The following is a 19,288-nucleotide window of genomic DNA, read 5'->3' as shown; positions in this document are numbered from 1 at the left end:
TTTCGGTATATACCGCGGTATCGGTATACACCGGTATACCCCGGTATTTGGAAAATCCATACCTTTACCTTACCGTAAATCTTCGGTACGGTATCATACCTTACCAAAAAACTCGGTATACCTTAAATTCGGTATTTTGCGGTATTTTACGGTACGGTATGGCCGGTATACCGAATTTTCGGTATATTTTTCCAGCCCTAGTGCAGTTATATTCAAAACTAGGAATGTAATTAAGGCGGGACACGATCATATATTGTTTTCCGTATATATATTCGCATCAAAAATGTCGTAGAAATTTACCCTTAAATTCGACTCGTATCTATTTAAATTGAGACAAGGGCGGGGCATATGTTATTGAATAGGGGAAGGATATTGTCAGGTACTCGTCAAATATTTTCTTTTATATGTTATTGAAAATATATATATATATATATATATATATATATATATATATATGAATGAGATCATGTAATCCCTATGCTTATAATAGATCCGTAGATCCAAATCTAGACCACACATTTATGACATATGGCGCATCAAGATGGTGACACGTGGCAATGAGTTTCCAAGCATTTCAAGGCAAAATATGGAGAGAGGTAAAATTGGAATGTAATTTTCAGATTTAATAATTAAAAAAAAAATATACTCCCACGAAGATGTATTTTTTTTAGATTTTATCAAAATAGATATATTTTAGATGTATATAGTTTTCCACGAAGATGCATAAAGTTCTCACATGAAATGCATAACTTTGAACAGAAAAATGCATTTGATTTTTACAGTTTTGGTATTTTCACCACCCCACCCCGCACCACCCCCCCAACCCACCCCACACCACCCCCCAACCCTCCCCATTGCCACCCCCCAAAATAGTCATGTTTCACATGCATATAAAATCAAACAAAAGTGCATAAAGATTTTACATAAAAATGCATTAAATTATACAAAAAATGCATTTCATTTTAATAAATCTGGTATTTTCGCCACGCCACCCCACCCCTGCCCCGCCCCCCACCCCCCACCCAAATTTTTTTTTTAAAACTGATTTTCTGACCACTGACCCCCCACCCACCCCACCCCCAATTTTTTTTTTCAAAACTGATTTTCTGATTGTTGAGTCGCTGACCCACCCCCCCCCCCAGTTTTATAAAATACATAAAAATCAAAGTCCCATTTGTTCTTTTTAATAATTATTTGAAGTTAAAGGGAATATAAACAAATTGGACTTTGATTTTTATGTAATTTATAAAATTAATGATCTCAATAACATTTTATAAAGTATTAGAATAAAAGTAAATGTCTAAAACAAAAAAGATAACGCTAACGAATGCTAAATGTGAGCGGTGCTCATATAAGGAGCTCACATAAGGTATGTAGCATAATATATATATATATATATATATATATATATATATATATATATATTGATCCATCACAATTGGCATAAAATTCATGAAAAAATTAAAATAAATAATAGTAGCTATATAAGTTCTTCGACATTGCAAAAACAACTTATATCAAGTTTGTAGTTTATCGAAATGAATTCGATGCTGAGTTCTTTACCTAGCCCCCGCCCCAAATGGGTATGAAAATATAAACCCAACACCTATCCAATTCCCAATATTTTGCCCCCATCCCATTAGGGTAGGTACCAACATCAGCATGTACCCCAAATCACGAGTAAAACTACCATTATTAAGTTACAATCGACATTCATGAATGTGAGTTAAAATAACTTCAAATTCAATATAATAATTCACACATATACTAAAAGGAAAGTCAAAGACATCAATTTTTATTGAATATAAATACAATATTTTAAATCTAAATATGTTCAACCTTTTATATTTAATTTTCATTCATATGTTGAACATTTGAAAGAAAAGAAAAAAGTTCCTTATTCATGCTTGGTCCTAACTTCTAGCTCATGAAAAGGCAAGTTCTTAAGGTAGGTCCTCGAGACAAGTTCTTAAAGGGACGTTTGCTTTGAAGGATTAGTCTTGATATATTAAAATTAGTCGGATTAATCCTTTGTTTATTTAGACGGATATGAAATTTTGTAATATTCCAAGGTCTCTGATTATTTTTATCATTTGAGCTAGTTTTGCTTAATTCATATCTCATTTGAAAATGTGTAATTAAAGAAATCCTACTTTTAATAATAAAAAAAACTACTCAATCATATATTCTATCAATCGTGTAAAGTAAACTCCCTAAAGAGAATAATATCTTATCCGCTATTTAGAAATCAATATTATTACGCATCACATATTACATGTTCATTAATTTTGTGAGTATTCATGACAATCCTAAGGGTGCCTTCAATGATGGCTTCCAAAATTTTAAGGTAGCGTTATTTTGAATTATTAATCTTGATAGATAAAATAGTAAGACGCTAATCCCTTGTTTATTTTGTTGGATTGAAAGGATATCTCAAGGCCCTTGATTATTTTTATCATTTAAGTTAGTTTTGCTTGATTCTTATCACATCAAAAAGGTGATACTGAAGTAATTCTACTATTGAGAATAAAAATATTCAATTATCCATTTTATCAATCATGCAAAGTAAATATTCCTAAAGTTGCCTCCAAATTGGAAGCAACCATCATTGAAGGCACCCTTGAGATTGTTATGAATACTCATAAAATTAAGGGAAAAATGTGCAGATTGGCCCCCGAAGTAGTAGCCCCTATAGCGTATAACCCCTCTTACTCACTGTGTGTGCAACTAACCCCCTGAACTCCGAGAAAAGGGTGCAAATTCCCCCCTCTGACCTAACGCCGTTAAGTGTCCGTTAACGTTTGGGTTTAATTGCACCCTCTACTTCAGGGGTGGATCTGCACCTTTTTTTTTTTTTTTAATTTCAGCAACCTATGGCATCAACTTAACCGCCCTCGTACTCATCGGCTCCAACTTACACTTTGTCAGCTCGCACGCGCTCAATCTTTTGATTGTCGACTGCTTACCGCCGACATGCAGCAACATCACCAACTCCAGATGTGGACCTGGATCGAATCTTGCTTGGTCCAAATCCATATCCATATTTTTTTTACTTAGGTCAGGATTCGGTCCAAATCCATTAGGTCCAAAAAAATGAGATTCATGTCCAGATCCATTAGATTCACAGGTCTCGAGTCCTGACCCAGATCCATTCTTTTTTCTTTTTTAAAATAAATTTACAAATATTAAATTAACCAAAAATAAAATCATAATTATTATCTAGAGTTTTAATAATTATTCAAAAATAAATAAATAAAATTTAAATATATATTATATAGATAAATATATACACAATTAATATCATAAGATAAGCCTAAAAGGTTAAGGTGTTGGAGGAGATGTTGTTGTGCGGGGCGGTGAAGAATCTGGTGGCGTTGCTACATGTAAGCGGTGGGCAGTCGACAACTAAGAGATTGGGTGCGTGCGAGCTGACAAGGTGCAAGTCAGAATCGATGAGTACGGGGGCGGTTAAGTTGATGCCGGAGGTGGGTTGCTGAAATTATAAAAAAAATAAAAAAAAGGTGCAGATCCACCCCTGAAGTAGAGGGTGCAATTAAACTCAAACATTAACAGACACTTAACGGCGTTAGGTCAGAGGGGGGAATTTGCACCCTTTTCTCGGAGTTCAGGGGTTTAATTGCACACACAGTTAGTAAGAGGGGTTATACGTTATAGGGACTACTACTTCGGGGGCCAATCTGCACCTTTTCCCTAAAATTAATGAATAAAGTCGCATTTTACACTATTAGAAAAATAAGAAATTAGTTTTAAAAATAATCAAGAAACTAATTCCCAATTGAGAACTAGTTTTTTCAATAATTTTTGAATAATTCTTATACCATTTGCGCTATCGGCTCAAATAATCGCTCCCAAATCTGCATTGTGCTCATTCCGGTCTTTCTTCCCTATTTAATTATGTTGATTTCCGATTTTTTGTGTTGTGTGAATGCTACAAAATATTTTAGCTTAAAATCGTCATCTTTTTTTTTTTTCAGTTCAGATGTTTTTTTTTTGTTAATTGATCGTCATCTTTTTTCAATTCAAATATTTTCGTTAATTATCTTTCTTGAAAAAGAAATTTGATTGATTAGTTCCTGGACAATTTATCGATCATGAGAAATAAATTTGAAAGAGAGAGACATACACCCACTTTGTTTAAACATACCTAAAACTTTGGAAGAGAAAATCGTAGATTTTTGGAAGTAAAATATTATCGTTAAACTGCTGTTTTATATAATATATAGATTGGAGGCCACGTAACCCGAATTCAATCATGAAAATAATGAGATTAATAGAAAATTTTTAGATAGTTTGAATTTGGCTCGTTTATATTAGTACAATATTTACAAAATTAAAATAAAAAAATACTTATTTTATCGGATGTTCCCGAAGGGAAAATAAAAAATCTATACTATATTAAAAAAAAGAGTTTCCAATTTGAAATCAATTTCAAATTAATTTTAAAATTGAATGGCAATTTTGTAGTTATAATAAAATTGAAGGTTTATGTTTAAACTATATATTTTTCTTTTTATTTTCATTTTCTTTAACTTCTTATTTGTTGTTACATTTCTTTCCAAAATTGTGAAATTCGATTAAATATAAAATATTTAATAGGCATATCAAATTAAAGATCAGGATAAGAGCTTTAATATAATATATATTTTATGAAAATATTTTATTTAAAATGTAAAAATTAAATTTTTTTGAATATTAAACTTTTATAAATTTCTCTCTCCTCTCTCATCTATTTTGAATAAATATATTTTTAACTTTTTAACTTATTTTTTATTTTTGTTTTTCATAATATCAAATTTTATAATTGTGAATTCTTTATATTTTTTTATTTTTTTAATATTCAATTCAAATATATTTAATTAATTTTTTATATTTATAAGTATAATAATTGAATTAGTATTAATTTTATATAAATATAAAAATAAAAAATATTTTTTCGTGTATTATACGGGATGCAAATACTACTCCCTCCGTCCACAATTTAATGCCCTACTTGGGTCCTGGCACGGAGACTAAGAAAGCTGAAAAAGGTGATGTGAATGAAATAAAATGGCAGTGGTTAAGAGATTAGATTACTTTTACTAATTTGATTAGGAGATTGCTTTTTCTTTTAGAATTTATTCTTTATATGCATTATGGATTATTGTTTTTTTTTTTCAGAGGCATTAAAGAATTCTTCACAGTTAATTGAAATTGTTTTTTTTTTTCTTTATATACATTCTGATGTGCATTATTGTTTTTTTATTCTTTAATTTTGCTTATAAAATTCTTCACAAATTAAAATCTGTCAAACACATACACTTGGAAACCGGTAGATGAAAAGTGACAGAAAACTGGAGGCAAAACAGAAATTGCATTGCTAGAAATAAGGCTGTGACAGCACATTTATCCCTCTAAAAGTTTGGAGGGAAAATCAAACTTCAAAGAACCACAAACACAACTACAAATACAACATCACTGCAGAGAATTCAATTCTCACCAACTACTCCAACTAAACATACAAAATGGCCATTGAAAGGAAAAAAATTGAAGACAATGAAAGAAATAAATTAGCCCAATAGCTTCTTGAGCATATCATTGGAGGTAAGCTTCACTATGGTGCAAAAAAGGAGGCAACCCTTCTCTTCAAAGTGGATTTGAAGACAGTGTGGAGAATTTGGAGCCAAGTTTCACATCAGCGAGCTTGTGGTGTACCTGTCCAGGTAAAATCCATAAGAAAAGGTTGCTCATACAAGAATAAGATGAGTATTGATGTTAAAAAAGTAAAGAATCTGCCAGTGCTTCAAAGATCATCAATGAGAGTCATGTCTAGAAACCTAGGTGTGTCTAAGTCTTTGATTCAAAAATAGGTAAAGCAAAAAAAATTAAAACCACACACTAGTGTTATCAAACCATTTCTTACCCCACACAATAGGCTGTCAAGACTTAGATGAAGCCTAAATCAGCTAAGTTCAGTCAGTGAGGGAGGTTTTATAAACTTCCAAACCATGTACAACACCATTCATATTGATGAAAAATGGTTTTACCTTACTAAAACCAAAGATATGTATTACCTCATGCCGGATGAAGAGGAACCGTATAGAACATGCAAATCAAAGAGGTTCATTGACAAGATTATGTTTATGTGTGCTGTACCTTGGCCAAAACACACATCATAGGGCAACATACACTACACAATTGGCAGCATACAAAAAAACACAATTGGCAGCATACACTACACAATTGGTACCTTCAGACGCTTCAAGTCATCATAGGGCATACACAAACCCTCAAAATTGGCCAAAACACACATCATAGGGCAGCATACAGAGATCATACGCAACTAATGCATCACCAGCCATCCCCCACCACATAGAGAATGAACATACACAAAGGAAGGCATCACAGAACGAAATCACCTGTTTCTCTTAGCCTCACTTTCGCGTTCGAAAGATTCTTTGAGGTCGGAGGTTCTCTTGGCTTCATCCCTTTCGCGACTGAATGATTCTCTGAGGTCGGAGATGCGCTTCGCCTTTTCAATCTCCGACGGAATCGGCTCCGATTCAGAGAGAGGGAGACGCCCAGCTTCGATGTCCGGAAGCAACTACGGCCCCGCTTCGGACTCCGGCAAAATCGGCTCCGACTCAGAGAGAGGGAGGAGCGCAGCTTCGGTGTCCGACAGCAACCACGGCGCGACTTTAGTTTCCGGTGGAATTGGCTCCGATTCAGAGAGAGGGACGCCCGCAACTTCGGTGTTCGGCAGCAACCACGACGCCGCTTCGAATTTCGGTGGAATAGGCTCAGATTCAGAGAGAGGGAGGCGCACAGCTTCGGTGTCCGGCAGCAACCACGGCGCCGCTTCGGACTCCGACGGAATCGGCTCCGATTCAAAGAGAGGGGCGCACAGCTTCGATTCCGGCACGACAGTGCCCGATTCACACACATCTATCTCTGAGAAACGGAGTTTCTTCGACCATCGTCTCAGATTCCATCGAGGAAGACGAAGAACACAATTCAGAGAGATCTAATGTTTTGAATGGAGAGAGAGAGAGAGAGAGAGAGCCTTAGATCTAGGTTAGATAGGAATAATCTAGAACCAAGTAGGGAGAGTAATAAAAAGCGTAATTAATTTAAATATAAGGAAGGATGAACTAAATATGGCAAAGGGTAGTAATTAAATGAAACAAGGGATGATAAAAGGGTACAAAAAACAGAATAAAGCATTAAATTGTGGACAATTTTTTAAAAGTAAGTAGGGTATTAAATTGTGGACGGAGGGAATAGCAATTACTCCCTCCGTCCAACAAATTCAATGCCTACTTGCCTTTTTGGTCCGTCCACAAAAACAAGGCCTACCTATTTTTGGTAAGTTTTTATTCATTATTTAATCAAAAAAGTCAAAGATTCTTTACAAAAAAGTGGGACCCTTTCTCCACTCAACTAATAAAAATACACTTTTTTCTTAAAATCCGTGTTTTTTCATATAGGCCTTTAATTGGTGGACGGAGGGAGTACTAGAAAGTGGCATTATTTTTGCTTGAAAAGGGGCGCGTGTTGCCACCCCCCTTCCATTCCTTCCATTGCACCCGGTGCGCCCAATTGCAACATCTCCATTGCTCCCGGGTGCGGCAATGATGGCGGGTGCAATAGGCCGGGTTCGATCCCCCTATTGCACCCACTGTTGTTGATGCTCTTAGACCGAAGTAGGACACATCACACACCGTCCAAAACCTATTTTCCTTTCCCCCCACTTGGTCCCACTCCCAGACTTGACTCCAATTTCCACATCATTTCGCGTGCATTTCAAAGTAATCTCATTTGCATTCGCATCTGCATTTGAATTTCATCTTCATTTGAATTTCAAAACCACTCCCAACCCCCACTCTTTCTCTGTCTAGGAGACAGAGACACACACCTAAAACATTTTCTCTCTCTACACCGCGCAGAACAAAACAAAGCTTTCCCTTCATTTCGCTTTCTCTCGATTTTTCTTCTCTCCACCCCAACTCATACATATATATATATATATACACTCACCCTGTATCTGTATGTATCCTTTCATAAAACCTCGTCTTTATCCTTCGTTTTTGTTTATCTAGTTGATCTCTGCGATGAAGATCGCTTTTTCTGCTTCAGACTTGTTTCTGTTCGTTGTTTCTTTTCTGTCGTTGGATTGATTAATGAGCGGCTGACATGATCTATTTGCAGATCTCCGGTGAAAGCTCCGGTTTTTCGCGATCGTAGGTGAGTTGATTCCTTTTTGGCTTCTTTCTTAATATGTTTGGCTACTGACTGAGTAGTCGTTGACTTCATTCTCTGAACTTATCTGCGATTCTGTGAATTGAGATTTTGTTAGTTCGGTTAGGAGTTATGTTTGTTCTCCAAGTGAAATCATTTTATTCATGAGTTTTTGGACTTGATTCGCAATGGCTTGGTTTTTGAATCAAATCGTTGTATTTTAGGTGATTATGCACATCCTGCTATGTTGATTTGTAGTCATTTTCTGCGATCTTTCTGTGTGGATAGATTCAAACGCTTCTGGTTTATGTGGATGGTAATTATTGATGCAGGTGAATGTATCTGGTGAATATATATGTTTTTCGGGATAAAGATTCGTTTTTCGCGGGCTATAGATACATATAGGAATTATTCATTTTTTTGAATATAATGCAAAAGTAGATTCTTTTCTCGACTACTACTTTATTATTTACTCCGGGGAATATTATTTAGGTGGCTTAGCTTAATATGCACTTCTTGCTTTATTGATTGCTCTTCTTGATGATCTTATTTTCCATTTCTCGTTAATGATATATGAATGGAACTCTCTGTATCTTCCATCTAGTCATAGTATAAATTTGGTTTGCTTCTTTGTCTCTGTCTAATTTAAGTATTACAGACTTATAACTGGACGAATAGAGATATGAAATTGGTTGCCCTTCCCCTTCAATTTACATAAGATAATTTTACCGTAGGTTACTTTGCTTCGATAGTGTATTTTGTTTTCATCTTTGTAGTATGAGTACAAGCATGCTTTTGAATGATTTTTGTTCAACTTCAAATGCTAGCTGATTATGTTGTTTTTGTTCTATCCTTGTTTTACTTTTTCTGTCTTTTGTTAGGTCTTTGGTATACTTTATAAACAGTTTATGTTAAACTTCTACATATGGTTATTGATATTGGTTGACTTGCAGTTGATCGAAGTATGTGCAGTGGGCCTGAGCAATCAAATCCAAATTCTTGTACGACCCACGGGGCAGCTATTAACCAATCAAACAAGAAGGATTTGAACAACTTATCTGTAGAAACTGATGATTCCCTCTCCAGTTTGCTTGAATTTGCCGCCAACAATGATATTGAGTCTTTCAAGAGATTGATAGAGGTTGATTTGTCTGTGGTTGATGAGGCCGGACTTTGGTATGTTCGTAAGAAAGGTTCAAAGCAGATCAGCCAGGAAGAAAGAACTCCGTTGATGGTAGCCGCTACTTATGGTAGCGTCGATGTATTGAAGCTAATAGTTGCGTTGCCTGAAGTTGATTTAAATAAATCATGTGGTGGCAATAAGTGGACTGCGCTCCATTGTGCGGCTTTTGGAGGTTCTATCCATGCATTTGATGTTGTGAAGTTGCTGTTAACTGCTGGTGCTGATCCCAATATTGAGGATTCCCGTGGCTTGCGTCCAGGTGATGTGATTGTAGTTCCTCCAAAACTTCCTGGAGCTAAAGCTGCTCTTGAGGACTTGCTCATGAACAACATTTCTGATGGGTCTATTGGTGAGTGCAATTTACGGGTCAACATATCTGGCTCAAATGCATCTTCCCCTGTACTGTCTTCATCGCCAGAAAGCAGGTCTACGTGTTCGCTGTCAGATTCTGTATCTTCTCCCTCAGCTCCTAAGTTTGTCGATCCTGCGTCTAATTCTGTGTCAGAGAAGAAACAATATCTTGTGGATCCATCTCTACCAGATATTAGAAATAGTATCTACTCAACTGATGAATTCCGCATGTTCTCATTCAAGGTCAGGCCTTGTTCAAGGGCATATTCTCATGATTGGACTGAATGCCCTTTTGTTCACCCCTGGAGAAAATGCCCGCAGAAGAGACCCGCGGAAGTACCACTACAGCTGTGTCCCTTGCCCTGATTTTCGAAAGGGTGCATGTAGGCGTGGGGATATGTGTGAGTATGCTCATGGCGTATTTGAATGCTGGTTGCACCCTGCTCAGTATCGGACAAGGCTGTGCAAAGATGGCACAAGCTGTGCGAGACAGGTGTGCTTTTTTGCGCACACCCAGGAAGAGCTTCGTCCTCTGTATGTCTCTACTGGATCCGGCGTGCCTTCTCCAAGATCTGTGGCCTCTACAGCAAGCTTCATGGACTTGGCTGCTGCCTTAAGCCTTTTGCCTGGTTCCCCAACATCACAGTCTGTGATGTCTCCTTCTGCATTCAATCAGACCTTGTCCCCTACAGCAAATGGAATGTCTCATTCATCTTCTGGAGCTTGGACTCAACCAAATGTCCCCACTCTCAGTCTACCTGGTAGCAATCTGCAGTCTAGTCGCCTGAGATCTTCCCTCAGTGCTCGCGATATTCCACCTGAGGATCTTAACATGTTGCAGAATTATGATTCCCAGCAACTGATTTTAAATGACATGGCTTGTTTTTCACAGCCACGCCCTAATTCTGCTATGTTGGGTTCTGGCCGCTCCCAGGCAAGGTTGACTCCTTCCAATCTTGAAGAGCTTTTTTCTGCTGAGATCGCATCATCTCCAAGACTTTCTGATCAGGCAGCGGCTTTTGGTGTTTTTTCTCCTTCACATAAATCAGCTGTTCTTAATCAGTTCCAACCGCAGCAAAACATTTTATCACCCATAAATACTAATGTTTTTTCTCCAAGAAATGTTGAACATCCTTTGTTGCAGGCTTCTTTTGGTGTGTCATCTCCAAGGATGTCACCAAGAAGCTTGGAGCCAGCATCCCCCATGAGTGCCCGTCTCTCAGATTTTGCTCAGCGTGAGAGGCAGCAGCAGCAGCAGATGCGCAGCATCAGCTCCCGGGAACTTGGGTCCAACCGTGCCTCTGTTGTGGGATCTCCAACAAGTGCATGGTCTAAGTGGGGACCTGCGAACGGGAAAGTTGATTGGGCAGTTGGCACAGACCATGAAGGTGGTTTGAAGAGATCATCCTCATTTGATCGCAGAGTAGCTGATGGAGAAGAACCCGACTTGTCGTGGGTGCAATCTCTTGTCAAAGAATCACCACCTGAGATGATGGAGAAGCCCGCAGCCCCGAGTTCTGGCGCTGCACCATCCGGTGAGTGTTTGAAACCACACCCTCAAACTGACTCCGTCGATAACACTGTTTTAGGGGCTTGGCTCGATCAGATGCGACTTGATCAGCTCATAGTCTAGCGAAACAGATCTTGAATTCATTCTCACTTAGACAAGCAAAAAGTGTAGGAAGTATATAAAAAATTTTGTGCTCTTTTTTGGCTCGTGGAAGAAAAGGTGCAAGTCGAAGGTAGCAGCAGCAATGATGGACTTCGGGAGTTCTTATTGGTAAACTGAAATTTAATTTTTTTCTTCAAAAAAGTTGTATTAAAAAACCTTACCTCATTTATTGATTATTACAACCTGAGTTTTCATTTGTTATATCGGGGGCTGTACTAAAGTAAACCCAGCCCAGTTTGGGCAATTGTTCTTTTGTATTCTGTTAAATCCGAATATTATATTTCCCATGTATCATGTTTCCATGATTCTTTAAGCAAATGTGATGAATTCATGAATGTTAGTGAGTGATTATGATATTTCATTGTTTTGCTTGCGACAAGAAGTAGGAATGGATTGGATGCCACATATGTTGATGGTGATTGGTTTAGGTTAGAAGTGGAGAGGGACGTAATGTGCACTAATTTTCTTGTGTTGGAAAAATGGGGGAGTGGACTGGTGTGGGTGGTGGGGATCAGTTGTTGGTGATTGCATTATCTTTGATGCTGATTTGTGGGGTTCCTTAATTAATTATTACTGCCTTCTTTATCTCTCTCATGGGGACAAACTCCAGTTTATTTCGGATAAAACAAGGAAGTCTTTGTCGTATTGTGTCTATTTTCTTTGCTATTATTAAATTATATAGTTATTTAATGTTCTTTTATGAGACCATTTATGTTGATTTTTGTTTAGTTGTGCAACAAAAACATTTATGATCATATGTTCAAGAGCAACCAAGTCAACATTTTTTTTTCTTTTATGAATTTGATTTTAAGAGCATCCGCATTGGGGGTTCCTTGATAGCCTCCTTGATAGCCTACTTGATAGTGTTTGTGTTATTGAGTAGGTAGTGCTGCATTGGGGTTCCTTGATAGCCTACTTGATAATATTAGTTTTGATTTTATGTTTTTCATTTAAATTTTATTGCATAATTTAAATTGCATATTTAAATACTGGATTAAACATAAAATTTAAAATTACTTAAAACATAAAAAAAATACATAAAAATTTAAAAACACCTAAAAAAAATACATAAAAATTTAAAAAACCTAAAATATCATTAAGTGGCCCAAGTAAAACAAAGGGCCGACTTGAATTAAAATCGGCCCAAGTAAGTGGCCCAAAATTCCACCCTCTTTCTCCTTCACCCCCTCTTCCGCCGCACACACACACAATCAGATTTCTCTCCCTCTCTCCTCTCTTCTCCTCCGGCCGCCCGACTAGGTGCCGGCGACAACCATCGTCTCCCTCCCCCTTTTCCTCAGTCACCGTCGCCTCCTCCCTCTCGTCTCCGGCGAAGCGTCGCCCCTCCGGCACCATCGACTTTACTCACTTCGAATTTTTCCTTTTTTTTTTTTTTTAAATTGGGCGCGTGCATTGCACGCGCCATCTCTTCCGCGGCTTCGAGGATACTCGATAACTCGAGGAGTCCTCGAGGAGCTCCACGCCGCATCGCCCTCCTCGACGCACGGCCTCTCCTCGAGGACCTCCTCGAGTACCCGCGATGCGGGTGCTCTAAGAGAAGACAAATTGGACGAGAGGACACAGAGATAAGTTGTACGAAGATAATACTGCCTTAACAAACAATGAGAAACACAAAAATAAAGCAAAACGGGTGAAGGAACAAAGATAGTTTTTTTTCTTTTTCTTTTTTTGTTTTATTACATTTGAAGGATCATATTTTCTATGAGGACGATCTCCCCTTGAGAAAGCGCCAAGGTCCTGTTCCTGTTCCCATCCTGCATTCAAATACAAAAATTGGGATATTAGTTAGAAAAAAGAGAAAAAAGTTATGGTGAAAAAACACAGATTTTTTCACCTCCAAAACCCAGCAAATGTTCTTAGTCCCATGTAGATGGTTAAAGCGAACCAGATACCGATGAAACCGTTAGTTTTTGACAGAAGAAACAATGATCCAATGCTCACTATGGATACAAGCACCTGAAAAATTGTGAATATATATGTCAAATAAAAGTTGGTAATGAATAAATGTTGATCTTAGATGGTAAATTAATGGAGTTAACCATGGAGTATGCAGAGTATGCAAAGTCAGACGCTCCAAAATTGACACCATCGAAAACGAATGCCAGAGTGTTTATAGGCTGCGTTGCTGCTACAAACTGAATCATCATACAACGCCAGTCAAGATCGAACCTAAGTTAGCATTTAACATTTAGATTATAGGAAGCTTGAGTGAGTGAGTTACCGGGATGCCTATGGCGATCATATGAATAACATTCTTGTCCTTGGAAAATATTCCTGATCCAAACTGCAGCCCGACTCCAACGAAGACAGCAAGCCCGAGCCCAAGCACGAATCCCATCTGCAAAAAACGCAGTTTATTGGATCACGAATGTGCTGTTACATTGCTTTAGATTAATTGGTGGTAGTTAAAAATCACCTGCAGCACTCGAGTTGCAGCAGCTGTTGCTTTCTGATAGTCTTTCTCAGCAAATGCACAAGCAAGGATTGCCTAAAAATCATTAGTGGTTTGCATTGATTATACTCTAACAAAAAAAAATATATATAAAAATTTGATAAGCATTGTAAGTAAGTAAGTAACCTGTCCAGCAACTGCCAAGCCATCAGCAAGGAGTGAAGAAGTGAGCCAGACCTGCAGGCATATCTGGAATGCAGCCATTGGAGTCGGGCCGAACCTTGCAGCCAACGAAGCAGCCAACGTCACACAGATAGTCACAGCTATCACTCTTGCTAGTAAAAGGAAACCTGCAGGCGAGGGAGTGTCAAAAGGCGCGTTCTAGAATAAGGAGTATCGACTAATTAATTAACTTGCCATTCTTGAGGAATCTCTTCAGCTGCAGATCTTTGATGCTTGGAGGCAACATCACAATCTGTGTTGCTAACTTGCTAAATAGAATCAGAGTGATCAAGTACCTAAAAATAAAAAATTAAACATTTCATGTTTAATTTGGAAGTGTAGTAGTAATTAATATATATGGTAGGTAGTGAGTGGAAACTGACTGTGAAAGGACATGAGCAATGGCAGCACCGGCGACGCCCCAACGACACACAAATATGAAAATGGGGTCCAAAATTATGTTGGTTAGGTCACCTACAACTGTTGACAGAAAACAAGACATATATGAATGATATATACATACACATTAAAAATAAAAATGAAATGTTAATATTAATGTTACCAATAGCATAAAGAGGAGTTTTAGTATCTTTGAAACCGCGAAAGATGCCTTGCATGGCTAGAGAGAGAAGGACTGCAGGAGCACCAAGTGACCTTATGGTGAGGTACCTCTCTGCAGGTTCCAGCATTGGAGATCCCTATATATATATATATGATCCACAATTTCATCATCATTTCATTTGATTATTACAATAAGTTATGTAATGAAAAGGGATATATGGTGGTAGTAATAACCGTTTTGACACCCATCAAGTTCAAGAGTGGTTTAGCAAGGAATACAAGGAAAATGGTCTGGATGAGGCCCAGCACTACTCCAAGGACCAGAGCAGTCGATGCTGAAGGGATGTTACGCCGCTCACTTTCCCACTTCCACTTGCTTCCTTTACCTTCTGCTCAACAAAACAAAACAATCAATATTCAACTACTGCAACGGAGGGATAATATTATCACACTAAAAATGGAAGGATAATATTATCCCTCATTTGTAGTGAAAATGAGGAATAAGTAAGAGTCAAATTCTATTTTGTAGGAAATGAGGGAAAATAAATGAAGGATTTAAAGGATGAAATTTTGTTATCCTTCATTTTCTCATGATAAATTTACGACCAAAGATAACGCACCCTAAGTAGTTATATTTTGTGCAGCTAGCCTCCTATCCTTCATAAATATGGTAAGATCGACCAAATGACTAACGGGTCTTCCAACTCCCTCAACAAAATTTAGATTTTGTGTGTGTGGTGTGGGGGCATAACTAAATGAAAAACATTCACTATAGAAAATAAGAAAAGAAAAAGTAATAATTTTGTTGATGGAGTTGGAAGGCCCGTTAGTTATTTGAGAGATCTTTGCTTATATTTATCAACGATAAGAAATAAGTTGTACAAAATATAACGATAGAAAATTAGTTATACAAATTAAACACAATGGTATAAAGCAAGTTGTACAATAATGACATGGAGCTAATTGTTTTAAGCTGAAAATGTTAGGATGTTTTGTTACAAATCTGTTTTTAAATATAACCTACGTAAAAATTAATTGTGAACACATGATAAGTTCTTCATAAAACATGATAAATTAAAAAAAAACAAAAATTGCCCAGGAACACGAATTTATTCGATAAAATGATGAATTCAGTATAGATCTTCACCATTTAAAGGCTGAAAATGAAAACTAATTTAAATTTTAAAACGAATTTCTATTTTATCCGATCCACGTATATAGGGTAGGGTTAGGCTACGCATTAAACTCATATCAAAATAAAAACTACAAACTATGAAAACATATATAGTGAATAATATATATACCATGAGGGTTGATGTTGTTGGATTTTTCATCAATGATGGCAATGTTGGTGGTGCTGCTGCTGTTGTTGTTGTTATTGTTGTCGTTGTTGTCAGATGGCGGCTTCTCCAAGTCATGAGCATCGGAGATTCTGTTGACAGTATCTTCCTGAGCAACAAATGAGGTGGTGATGCTAACAAGTGGGAATATGGTGACTTTGGAGGCTTGGTTGAAGATAGCAATGGAAACTCCTACAGCTCCGATTTCCACCGCCCCTAAGTGCCCGATAAACGCCGTATCGATCAAAGATGCGATGGGATCGGCGGCCAGCGCCAGCGCCGCCGGGAACGCGATGCGCAGTATCTCCCGCCCTAGCTCATCCCTCTTCAAAACATTCCTACATTTCAAACCAAATTGAATTAAAACACAATATATAGTATGCTAAATTAATTAAAGCTTGATGAGAAAATTAAACAAAAGAAACCTAGCATCTTGGAAGAAGACAAACACCGGGAACTTCCACTTTCCGGCAGCTGACACCTCAGCATTATTCTCATCACCCATTGAGCTTCCAACTGCAATTAATTCATATGAATTATTCCTAGCATGAGCATATATAGACATCGATCACCACCTTAATTTGTGTGATAATTGGAGGTAGCTAGCAATGACAAGGTAATTTCTCCATGAATTATTTAATTGTTAAGGAAAGGAGATGCAAGAGCCTTCCTAGGCTCTCACTCCCCTGGATAATGAAAACAGGCCACATATATACAACTAATTAATTATATAGTATCATAGTACTATAATTATTTATTCTCCCCAAAAAATGGTTAACAAATGTGGTGAAGAAAAATGACGTTGCATGAATCAAGACTACGGTGTGGAACTATCTTGAAAAACGTTTCATCAAAATTAATCAAATGCATGCGTCTTAATCAAACGAACTTTATTCAAACAGGTATTATCTGGGGCTTTCTAACTTCATATAGTCAAGTATCATATTTTAGTTCTGTACAGACATAGTTTTTTTTTTTTTTTTTTAAATAATACTACTAATTAATGTGTTTGCTATTATGAAGGATCCGAGTCGTGCATGCATCAACTATACCTAGTATTAAATTAATATAGTATGAAGCAAATATTTATAAATTTAGCAAATATTTGTAAAAAGGAGTTAAAATTAGGAAGCATGACATGAATATATGTTTAGAATCGAGCTAATTGTTAAAACATGACCGTAACTTTTAGTGTTTTTGAAAAAGAGGACCATGTGTTACGGAATTTAAAAATGGGGCCTATATATTACGAAATTTGAAAATAAGAACTATAGCTTCAATTTTTTACATTTACATTCCTATTTAACACATCAAAATGATGACTATAACTTACATCATGACCCAAAATAGGAGTGTAATTAAATATAAAAAATAAAAGCTATAGTCCCTATTTTCAAATTTCATAACATATAGTCATTTTTTTCAAAACCACTAAAACTTAGGGTCCTATTTTAAGAATGAGGTCTTTATTAAAACATTGAGAATGAAAGAAGTAGTGATGCACGTTGGATTTACATTATATCTTGAGAAGGACAGGTGGACAGCAACACAGGCCAATGAAATCAATTCTTTCTAACTACATCACATAAAGCCTAAAGTAACGTCTAAAATTCACTCAATTATACATGCAGATGATAAATAATGAATGAAGATATACCTAGTCATTTCTTTTATTGATTTTAGCATCACCGACTCATATATTAATACTTTTGAGTAGTGATATATATACACACACATGTACGTGCGCGATTTGTCGAAAGTAAAGTAAATTAAAGCTATTTTATTAATTGATGATCCAATCATATATCCATTATATTACCCCTTTTATGAAATGGACTGCTCTAGAAAATTTTCTCGTACGTGTATTAAAATAATTTCTTGTGTGTGTGCATGAGAGAGAGAGAGAGAGAGAGAGAGAGAGAGAGAATATGGGCTGCCGTGACAGATTACTCATCCTCCATTAGGAGCGACGATAAGCAATGGACGAAATTATCGCCATGACATGTATCTATAATTTATTTAGATTATAGCTGTATTTAAATGAGTGGAGTATATATTTTTGTTTCAAGATTAACAAAAAAAGTTAATTTATACATAAGAGTAAAACTGATAACATATAATGTACTCACACTTGAATTTGATGAGACCAGTAAATTAGCTGTATCAATGCTGCAGATCACCTAGCAAAAGAGAGGAAATAACAGGCAAAAAATTAATACCAGAGACCTAGAAATAAGATGCAAACTAAAATATACAGAATGGTTTAATTGCATTTGTTTGTTACATTTTCAAATATGTTAGGAAAGTAGCAATAAAATTTGTCAAGTGAAATAAACAATATTTCTATAAATGGAGTATTGTTGAATGTAACAGAATGAAATGAGAAAGAAGATTGATGAACGTGAAAGAGGCTGGGATACAGTTTCTGGAAAGTAAATTAATACTGATGAAGCATGCACATCTCACCTCTCTCTCTCTCTCAAGTTAAGAAGTGTAAATGCTTTTGGTGTCGAGTTTGGTTTGAACACTAAAACCCCATCACTCCGCCCTTTATATACACCTTTTTTCACTTCACTACTTTTCTCCTTAATTCTATTTTTAATCAATTCAATATTATACACATCACTAATAATGCGTCACTCTGTGATTGTGTGTGAGAGAGAACGTGAATCCAATGTGTGTCTCAGAGAGATCTAATATGGACTTATTTTTAAAGGGAAGAGTGGTGATTACTAAGAGCAACTACGTACAATCATGTCCACCACATCCTTACAATTTCTAACACTCCTTTTTTTGTATTTTTATTATGTTGTAATTTCATCTTATGTTTTTTTTTTTTAATTATTATTTCCCAAAGGGACACCAAGCGGTGCGACCTCATGTGTGTGAACAGTGAGGTCTCGGTTTCAAACCCCACTGCTCCTCCTCCCCAACTCCCCCAAGTCAAAAAAAAAAAATTATGTTGTAATTTCGTCTTATGTTTTTTTTTTTTTAATTATTATTATTATTAGTCCGTATTAGTTTTGTTGAATGTGTAGTATCTATGTTCTTGAAATGACTTTGATCAATTTGTAATTAAGGATTTATATATAGCTTTTGTAAGATTGTATATTTAAAAATAATTTAAATTATTATTGTTGAGTTGTATATGATATTTAATAATTAATAAATTTTATTTAATAACTGCCACAAGTGAAGCCACAACCACCATCGATCGTGCGCCTTCACTCTCAAATCACCCCAGAGACCCGAACCCCTTCAAGTAGCCACCCTCCGCTCCCCGTCGACCAATAGGCCGCCACCTTCGTCGC

The 19,288-nt window shown here is 36.6% G+C and overlaps 1 protein-coding gene and 1 pseudogene across 2 annotated transcripts; one reads left to right on the top strand and one right to left on the bottom strand.

Moving 5' to 3' along the window:
* Positions 1–7,897: 7,897 nt before the first annotated feature.
* LOC131022209 (zinc finger CCCH domain-containing protein 30-like) lies at positions 7,898–11,728 on the top strand (annotated as a pseudogene).
* A 1,304-nt stretch (positions 11,729–13,032) lies between these two features.
* LOC131022221 (protein DETOXIFICATION 43) lies at positions 13,033–18,499 on the bottom strand. Of its 2 annotated transcripts, XM_057951670.1 has the most exons (14): positions 18,444–18,499; positions 18,107–18,157; positions 16,403–16,493; positions 15,942–16,315; positions 14,872–15,026; positions 14,639–14,774; positions 14,460–14,556; positions 14,272–14,372; positions 14,041–14,204; positions 13,879–13,950; positions 13,684–13,800; positions 13,502–13,597; positions 13,297–13,418; positions 13,033–13,216 (listed from the first exon to the last, which is right to left on the bottom strand). In XM_057951670.1, the coding sequence occupies exons 3-14, from the start codon at positions 16,480–16,482 to the stop codon at positions 13,162–13,164; spliced, it is 1,569 nt and encodes a 522-aa protein (XP_057807653.1). In that variant the 5' UTR covers positions 16,483–16,493; positions 18,107–18,157; positions 18,444–18,499; the 3' UTR covers positions 13,033–13,161. The 2 variants fall into 2 exon arrangements, with proteins under 2 accessions (XP_057807653.1, XP_057807652.1); XM_057951669.1 differs by lacking the exons at positions 18,107–18,157; positions 18,444–18,499 and having other exon boundaries at positions 16,403–16,647.
* Between the last annotated feature and the right edge of the window lie 789 nt (positions 18,500–19,288).

The sequence above is a fragment of the Salvia miltiorrhiza genome, chromosome 4, assembly GCF_028751815.1.
Source record: "Salvia miltiorrhiza cultivar Shanhuang (shh) chromosome 4, IMPLAD_Smil_shh, whole genome shotgun sequence".
Lineage (NCBI taxonomy): Eukaryota > Viridiplantae > Streptophyta > Magnoliopsida > Lamiales > Lamiaceae > Salvia > Salvia miltiorrhiza.
Note: the sequence above shows the minus strand (reverse complement) of the source record. Positions and strands in the feature narration are given on the sequence as shown.

Bases quoted from the DNA above. Each gene is read 5' to 3' on its own strand.
- LOC131022221 (XM_057951669.1), bottom strand. From the start codon at position 16,542: ATGTCTATATATGCTCATGCTAGGAATAATTCATATGAATTAATTGCA. The intron at 14,373-14,459 runs GTCAGTTTCCAC...TTTTATTTTTAG, and splicing joins ATTGCTCATGTCCTTTCACA to GTACTTGATCACTCTGATTC. The intron at 13,801-13,878 runs GTGATTTTTAAC...CGTTTTTTGCAG, and splicing joins CTGCAACTCGAGTGCTGCAG to ATGGGATTCGTGCTTGGGCT.